The sequence below is a fragment of the Penaeus chinensis genome, chromosome 23 (genome assembly GCF_019202785.1).
Source record: "Penaeus chinensis breed Huanghai No. 1 chromosome 23, ASM1920278v2, whole genome shotgun sequence".
Classification (NCBI taxonomy): Eukaryota; Metazoa; Arthropoda; class Malacostraca; order Decapoda; family Penaeidae; genus Penaeus; species Penaeus chinensis.
In genome coordinates, this window is record NC_061841.1 from 14,035,422 (window position 1) to 14,045,421 (window position 10,000).

Genomic DNA, 10,000 nt, shown 5'->3' on the forward strand with positions numbered 1-10,000 from the left:
ACAAAGTTCTTCTATGGCAATATATGTGCAAATGCTTCCTAAGGGTGCTATATGTAAAAGAAAAGAGAAGATCCCCCAATTTTGGTTAAGTAGCTCATTCTGTTTACATTGTGAGGTTGAATTCTAGATGCATATACTACTACGGGGGTCCAGGGGGCATAGCCCCCTGTCTAAGCATATACATCACTACGGAGGTCCAGGGGGTGTAGCCCCCTGGCTAGGCATATATATTACCACATGGGTCCAGGCGGCATAGCCCCTTGGCTAGGCGCATATACAACCACAGGGCTCCAGGGGGCTAGGACGTTTTGTTTAAGAACCACGGGGGTCCTTTTTTACCCCATAATTTCCCTGATATACTTCATGCCCTCCCCTGCTATTGGGAATATCAAATCAAGATTGTCGATAGAGATGGTGATCATATCTCCTGAACGATTCATTTGCACAAGGAACAATGCCTAGAATCATTGAAAGCAGTGGATTTAATGCGGAAAATTATCAAAATTGTTTTGAAAGTAAACCACTACCCTCTTCTACATATTGACCAATTTTCCTTTATAGCTGTTGTGTTCCAATGAAATCTATTTTATGGTTTAAATTACAGATGTGACTCTAAGCACAAAAATGTTGTGATAGAACGGCCAGTATACAGAAGTAATTGAAAGCAACTCAAAAGAAATCAAGATAGTGCAGTTGTAATATAGACAAAGTGCTACAGCAACTATTTGACATAAATATCCAAATAAGGAAAGTAGAAAACACAAGAGGGGAAAATGGCATCGGTTGGAGGGTTAAGCGTGTACTCAGGCTACTCGCGGGGAACCAGAAGGCCTTCCTACTCCTCAACCTTCTTTCCGCCTGTCATAGAGAAAGTCTATGCATATGTCAGACCATCACGTAATTATTTTTCCTTAATTGTACAGTACATAATTACATATGCAGCTTATTTTTGGTAAATGTATATTTTAATTTTTATAAATCACAAAAATATTAAATAAACCTGCTCATTATACTTCTAAGGACTTCATTCCTCACGGAAACATGGTTACTTGCCTTTATTATTCATGTGTGTGTATATATGTACACATATATCAGGTAATTAGAAATTTCCTAATCTGCAAACCTGAATATTTTGTAGAGTATGTACCTTCCCACAATTGTTTTAAATATATCCAAAGAACAGATATAAAATTATTGCAACTCATAAAATAAAATAACCTATCAAGTAACCCTTTATATGCAGTTGAAATCTCGTAATGTTACAGGAGCTGAGAAAACAACAACTCTTGTGGCAATTCTTTATGCTTGCTTCTTAAAAAAAAAATGCATTTCCCTCTACATTTTTAAAAATAAGTCATAACCAAGTATTACTATCTATTATGATAGTAATACTTGAAATACTTGGACTGAATATAATCTAGCATTTCAAACTTAAGCGGAGTACATACACTGTCAACTGTAGACTTGCTTTATCAATTCTGTTTACACATATATGTCTTCACAGGCACTTAATCACCAAGGAGTCAACTGTGAGTCCTGCCTGATCTCATTTGTGTACACCATTCCTGGGATTTTATTTTGGGGGGAGATAAAAGTTTTCATTTTTAATGCTATTGTTATCATTACTAGTGCTATTATGGTTATTAATGACATTTTTATTGCAAAGTTATTCACAATACTAATACTATTAAAAATTAAACTTTCTGTAAATTCAAAGCTACAGGTGAGATCTGGTAGGCCTAGTAAGATTCCTTGATGACTAAGCATCTTCAAAGCCATCAATGCATAAACAACAGTGACAAACTAGAATCGCCATTTTAGCATCAGTGGGTCTGCATAACCCAAAATTATATATATATATATATTATATATATATATATATATATATATATATATATATATAATCAGAATTTCCCACATACTGTAATTTTTCTTATTATGAATATTACTTACAGAATTTTTATTCCTTTATATATATATCTTTAAATCTATTGATCTACCTATCTATGTGTATAAGATATTTCAAATTTATTAAATGTATATTTTTACTATTGGCATGCAAGTTGTTTCAGTGTTGGTCATTCTCTCAATAAAAACTGATGGCATTTTTCATTATAAATTGCAGCCATATTACTTTCCTTTTCAAATGCTGTATACATCGCAGAAACTCATGGAATATTGATTTAATAATGTCTCTCATTTTATTTATTTACATTTATTCATCTTTATTTAAGTTTTTTGTTTTATTTGATTATCCATTTATTTTAGCTCCCAACTAGTTTTTCAGTTATTGTGCATTTGCATTATTTGATTTGAAGTTTTTACATTAAGTAAGGTTCTGTTTACCAAGTTATTTCACATGATCTAAATTTGAAGAATGAATAATAACAGTGGTTAACTGCCTAATTTGTGTTACTGTTGGTTAAATGTAAAACTCCCAGCTTACTTTTTTTTTAATTATTATTTGCAGCGGCGATGGTCAATTCTGGAATCATCGCCTTTGTTGCAACAATATTCTTTGTCATTTCCTTCACAAGGTTAGTTTATGTTTTGAGTTTCTGCATAAAAGTAGTTAGTTATTATATTTAGTTTGTTAAATTATTTTTGTGATTATATATTTTTTTCTTTCAAGATAGAAAGATTATAAATCCTACCTTTAATTAACTTAAAATTAAATTAAGGCCCTTGACCTTACACCTCTTGATTATACTCCAACAATTTATGTAATCATTGTTACAAAATGACTTGAAATGTAATGATTACTTATATTCCTAATACACACACACATGCACATACCCTTTTTCTCAAATTCTGCAGCCCATACTGGCTCCAGTCATACGCCTACACGTACAGTGACTTCAACAACATGGGCCTGTGGGAGTTCTGTTTCAATGGCTTCCGTTATCCCAAGTACCAGTTTGACTACAAATTCACCAGATGCAACTACATCTTCTCAGATGAATACAGAATCATCTGGTCATGGATGTTACCAGGTAAATTCAACCTAATTTATAGTCTGTATCTTAATTAAAGTGATAAGATTTATCTAATCGTAAGAATTGGATATTTACATTAATATATTAGTAAAATTATATTTATTTTGTAGATATTAACTAAGTGCTATGTAGTAATGTAATGTGTGAAAGCATTTCAAAAAGGAGTATTAAACAAGATGATAGACATTTGGTAGCATGAGACCTTATTTAGTAATTTTTTTTTTGCATGTGTATCGAGGACAAAGTGTTCATTTCCCTTTTTCATTAACCCATTGGATCCAGATGACATGACTATCACATCAAGAAAAAAAATAGGCTGAAGGCTGTATGATACGGGTATGTCATTATGGGGAAAAAAAAATGGTAGAGGATCAAGTTGGTGGGAATATACCATTATGAGAATAACAGCTGAGGAATGGGCTGATGGGAATGACTCATCATAAGTTTACAAATTTATTGTAAACAGATAAGACACATTGGGCATTTACGGATGGTCTTTTGTATTACTTCCATCAGTAAACTTAGATGGAATGTACTCTATGTGAGCCATGACTTGAAGAGTGCCAGCTCCACTATTTCCATGCTCTGGATCCTATTCCTGTCCACCATGACAAGCATTGAATAATATATAAATCTTAAAACACAACATTGTCACTTATTGCTATTGTTACAACAGAGATAATGTAGAGTCTGCTCAAGGTAAACAGTTTATCATTATCTTGATACAGCTTAATAATGGACAAGTGCAAACCTTGGAAATAGCAAAAAGCAAATTATGCTTATGCAGTAAAAGAGATAAAACATTGCAAAGAGTCTTGATACTTGTGAATGTTCCTTTAGGCCAGGCCTACAAGTAAGCCTAATGCCTAGATTTTGGTCCAGATGCTGGTCATGATGCACCCCAACTGATTAACTGGGACCAAAGAACAGTGAAAAATTGCTACACAGATTACATGGAGTGAGTCTAGAAGTACTTGTAAAGCTCTCTAAAGTTCACTGTACTTGCATATTTCTCTCAAGATTACTGTACCAGTATTTTATATTTGCTGTACTGCATTTTTTTCACACTGTATTTCAATTCTTTATCTCTTGCAGCAACTGCCTTGCCTCTGAATTAATTACTGATGTACATGAAGATTGTCCAGAATACTAAATCTGTATATAATCAATCTGTCTCCTGTACATGTAGCCTTGGCATAATTAAGATTCTCCTCAGTCACAATGCTCATACTCATTCCCTTGGTGATCTTCACTCACTAATCACTTGATCTATCATACAATCCCTTCTTTACCACCTAGAAAGGGAAAAGAAGAATGCCTATTTTACCTCATTCCTAAGTTACACCACACAGCTCATCATCATCTTTTTTGTTCCAGCCTGGTTAATGGCTGTGCAGACCTTCATGACTATAGCCTTATTGGCAAGCATGACCACACTGGTGACAGTGAGCCTTGTTTTGGTCCGATGGCCTCTGCAGTTTGTCATGCGCTACGAATGGCATCTCACAGGCTTTGCATTCTGCTGTCAGGCTGCTACAAGTGAGGCTGAACTTTTTTCTATTTGGTTTATTGATTTAGAAAGCAAAAAAATTAGTTGAATTTGATTTAAGCAGCAGCTAAATGGGTCTTGAGTTTACTGAATTTCCGTATAACATTAATATTATTAGACTTTATAAACTGGAGGAAATATTATTAGAGTTAGCCATAATTTTTTTATTCACAAATATATTACCCATTTTGTATATTACAGTAATTCCTCACAATTGAAAGTTCTGTAACTTTAGGTCATCAAACCTAAAAGATTATAGGGGACCCTTTCATGGACCTACTCACTTGGGCCTCCAAAAGTTTAGTTATGCCACTGGCAAGTGATTTTTATCATTATCAAGGTACTGTGGCAATTGCATCTAATGAATAAAGCAGACATGGCTCCACGAACATCCTATCAGGAATTAAGTAGAATAACTTATCAGTAATGCTACCTTATTCATGTTTTGTATTTATTCTCCAGATGAAGACCTAGAACAAAACTCCCCTAACTGATATTTTTCTGCAGCTGTGTGCATCTTCTTTGCGGTTTTGGTGTTTGGGGTAATGTGCTGGTCACGCTACTGGCTTCTCAACCCCAATTTCAACTATCTGTCTTGGTCATATGCCTTTGCTGTTGTGGCTGGCGGTATCCATGCCTTTGCTGGCTTGACCCTTCTACATGTAAGCAAATACCTAAACTACTTGTTAAAGATTTTGTGAGATGTTTTGAGCTTAGGTCTGCATGATGATGATTACAGTTGTTGGTTTGCAAGTGCTTTTGTGTCTCTTTGCCTCAACTTGAATAGTTAAAAGAGTAATTATTCTACCAAGAATTAGTTTTCATGAAATACCTTTCTTCACAGGAGACATATGAAGCTAGGGAGAGGAAGCGCCAAGTGAGCAACCTGATGCACATGGAACCACAGGGCCAGATGGGCATGTCCATGGGCATGATGGGACAGGGTTACATATAAAAGCCAAAGAATAATAAGGAAAGCAGGATATCTATTGCTTGTGGTGAAAGAAGTATCCAGAAGCCAAATTTATTTTGGCATAATCATAGAAATGTGAAAACACTTCCACTTGGAGAAGAAAGGGTAAGAAATTGGGATGGAACTAAGAATGGGCCCAATGAATAAGGACCTGAGAACATATTGTGGTCTGACTTTTGCCAAATTAACAGTATTCACAGATACATTTTAACATTACTAAAAATATGTTTTTACCTGTGAATGTCATTGCCAACTGGAATAAGAATTATTTATATTTTCTGTAATACTCTCATTACTTTGCCTTCCACTATGAAACAGAACTGAGTGCTTTACATTTACCTCATTGGTTTTTATAGAACTTGCCAATATAATGTTGAAGCTAGAACCAGTAGTGTGTATTTCTGCCATGGAAAGAAAAGCCTTTTCAGGGCAGTCTGTAGGAGACATGTATAACAGTCACTGCTGTGTAAAGTTGCACTTGCTCAAGATGAATTTTATTACTGTTGAGGAATTTAATTTGCTTTTAGTTTTACCATATGTCTGGCACACAATGTAGTTGACACACACACACACACACACACACACACACACACACACACACACACACACACACACACACACACACACACACACACACACACACACACACACAAAAAGATGACTATGCACAGAAATGTTGATACAAGACTGAACTCGTTATAGCAAATGCTATATGTTGCAGTCACCCTAGACTATAGAAACTACCGTATATTGCAGTTAATGGGTTAATAAGGTCTGAAGTTATGCCAGTCATCTGATGATAATGTATCAGCCTTTATAGAAAAAAGTATTCTTTTCTCAAGTGGAGATTCAGTTAATGAGGAAGCAGTATTGAGAGTCTGAGAAAGTTAAATTAATCAAATACTAAATGAAAATCTTTTTTACACATGGAATATGAAATAAAACAGTGCTTTAATGAACACAAAATCTCAAGAATGCATCCAAAGGGACCTTGTGACAGTACAGTGTACAAAAAAATATTACTATCTGAATATTCAAAGAAAGAAGTTTGATCTCTGTACTGCATTCTGAGATGAGTGAAAAACACTACAAGATTACCGCTGTATTTTTGTTAGTTTCTAAGAGTTTTATAAGAGTTGTGGTAATATGTGAATGTCTACTTTTTAAGGATTATTTTGGAAAATATTCATATGCAAACTGTAAATTTGCCTTTGAAACATTCTTCCTGGGAATTTCTTTGTAAATTCTCAAACTATATAAAGCAATATATCACACAAGGAGAGATGATGGATGTTACACTTATTGAAAGATTATTTCTGTCATGTTACTCTTTCGTAAACACCCAAAGAATTCCAAGCACATACAAACAAAATGCACATTGGATCCAGATCCTACACCCAGACAATTTTATTGAGAAAATGAAAGGGATGGTACAATGTACATATGAAATATTGGTCTGAGTATCCATATAACTTGCTATCTTTTAGAGGTTAGCATTTTCCATGTTTATATATGAAAAACCTGATTGTCACAAAATTTGTTATATTATATTGTTGAGATTAAGACAAAACTAGAAATTGGAATTTAAAAGTATTTTTAAGATCTTTGAATTTTTTGTACATATACATTATATGTGTATATATTATATATGTGTGTATATATAACATATATGTATATGTATACATCACATATTTTACCATTGATTTTAACCCAATGCCGACGGTTATGACGTGTATGTACATGCTATGCCCACTGTGAGTACTTGATTGATTGTTTTCACACATAGATGGCTACACTTGTATTCAGTCACCAATGAGCCAGTTACGAGTACTGCCTGCCTTGCCTGTTTACCCTTTTCTTTGATTTAAGAAATATTTTAAGTTATCTTATTTTGCTGTTACTAATGGTAAAAAACATTATATTTATTATAATGTTTATATTGAGAATAAACCATCAATATTCATAACACTAGTAAAAAAAATTTACGTACGGTCACAAGGTCTACTAATTGACTCCTTTATGGCTAAGCACTAGCTGAGCCATCTATGGGCAGACATTTCCCAAAAAATATAGAAAATAGCCACAGCATTTTCCCTATTTTCTGTTCATCTTCCCCGGCAGCATTGGGTTAAAGACAAGTTAATAAACATTATCCGTCCATTAAAGGTTGCAGTGAACACTTCCATATTTTTGTAAAATTTAAAATAAATGTGTTGATATTTACATCTTCTTTCATATATTACCATATCAAATATTGAGGTACCTATTTCTAATGTTTATATATATTTATATACATATATATTATATATATATATATATATATATATATATATATATAAAAGTATATAAGTATATATATATATAGTATAGTATATATATATATAAAAGTATATATATATATATAAAAGTATATATATATATATATAAAAGTATATATATATATAGAATAAAAGTATATAGTATATATATATATATAAAAGTATATATATATATACAAAAGTATATATATATATACAAAAGTATATATATATATATAAAAGTATATATATATATAATAGTATATATATATATATAAAAGTATATATATATATACAAAAGTATATATATTATATAAAAGTATATATATATATACAAAAGTATATATATATATACAAAAGTATTATATATATACAAAAGTATATATATATATAAAGTATATATATATATAAAAGTAATATATATATAAATAGTATATATATATACAAAAGTGTATATATATACAAAAGTGTATATATATATATAAAAGTGTATATATATATATATAAAGTGTATATATATATACAAAAGTGTATATATATATATAAAAGTGTATATATATATACAAAAGTGTATATATATATATAAAAGTGTATATATATATATAAAAGTGTATATATATATATAAAAGTGTATATATATATATAAAAGTGTATATATATATATAAAAGTGTATATATATATATAAAAGTGTATATATATATATAAAAGTGTATATATATATATAAAAGTGTATATATATATATAAAAGTGTATATATATATATAAAAGTGTATATATATATATAAAAGTGTATATATATATATAAAAGTGTATATATATATATAAAAGTGTATATATATATATAAAAGTGTATATATATATATAAAAGTGTATATATATATATAAAAGTGTATATATATATATAAAAGTGTATATATATATATAAAAGTGTATATATATATATAAAAGTGTATATATATATATAAAAGTGTATATATATATATAAAAGTGTATATATATATATAAAAGTGTATATATATATATAAAAGTGTATATATATATATAAAAGTGTATATATATATATAAAAGTGTATATATATATATAAAAGTGTATATATATATATAAAAGTGTATATATATATATAAAAGTGTATATATATATATAAAAGTGTATATATATATATAAAAGTGTATATATATATATAAAAGTGTATATATATATATAAAAGTGTATATATATATATAAAAGTGTATATATATATATAAAAGTGTATATATATATATAAAAGTGTATATATATATATAAAAGTGTATATATATATATAAAAGTGTATATATATATATAAAAGTGTATATATATATATAAAAGTGTATATATATATATAAAAGTGTATATATATATATAAAAGTGTATATATATATATAAAAGTGTATATATATATATAAAAGTGTATATATATATATAAAAGTGTATATATATATATAAAAGTGTATATATATATATAAAAGTGTATATATATATATAAAAGTGTATATATATATATAAAAGTGTATATATATATATAAAAGTGTATATATATATATAAAAGTGATATATATATATAAAAGTGTATATATATATATAAAAGTGTATATATTATATATAAAAGTGGTATATATATATATAAAAGTGTATATAATATATATAAAGTGTATATATATATATAAAAGTGTATATATATATTATAAATAGTGTATATATATATAAAAGTGTATATATATATATAAAGTGTATATATATATATACAAAGTGTATATATATATATAAAAGTATATATAGATATCAAAGTGGTATATTATATATCCAAAGTGTATATATATATATCAAAAGTGGTATATATATATATCAAAGTGTATATATATATATCAAAGTGTATATATATATATCAAGTGTATATATATAGATCAAAGTGTAAATATATATATATATATAATATAAATATATAAGTATATATATATAAGTATATTATATAAGATATGATATATAAAAATATAATAAAATAATATACTATAAGTAAATATATATAAAACAATTATATAAATAGTAAAAATATATAATATAATATATATATATATATATAAAAATAATATATAATATATATATATATAATAAATATATAATATATATATATAATATATATAATATATATATATAAAATTAATATA

At 28.6% G+C, this 10,000-nt stretch overlaps 2 protein-coding genes across 5 annotated transcripts in view; one reads left to right on the top strand and one right to left on the bottom strand.

Moving 5' to 3' along the window:
- LOC125037276 overlaps positions 1-6,170 on the top strand; it is a 7,045-nt gene extending 875 nt beyond the window's left edge. For 3 of the 4 annotated variants that reach the window (XM_047630334.1, XM_047630336.1, XM_047630335.1), the window contains exons 2-7: positions 605-897; positions 2,471-2,537; positions 2,818-2,993; positions 4,374-4,535; positions 5,053-5,207; positions 5,390-6,170. In XM_047630334.1, the coding sequence (XP_047486290.1) occupies positions 774-897; positions 2,471-2,537; positions 2,818-2,993; positions 4,374-4,535; positions 5,053-5,207; positions 5,390-5,500 (795 nt within the window). In that variant the 5' untranslated portion in view covers positions 605-773 and the 3' untranslated portion in view covers positions 5,501-6,170. The remainder of the gene's footprint in view (positions 1-604; positions 898-2,470; positions 2,538-2,817; positions 2,994-4,373; positions 4,536-5,052; positions 5,208-5,389) is intronic. The other variant, XM_047630337.1, reaches the window with a different exon arrangement.
- LOC125037274 (ribokinase-like) overlaps positions 1-10,000 on the bottom strand; it is a 59,949-nt gene that overhangs the window by 36,687 nt on the left and 13,262 nt on the right. The window lies entirely within an intron of this gene.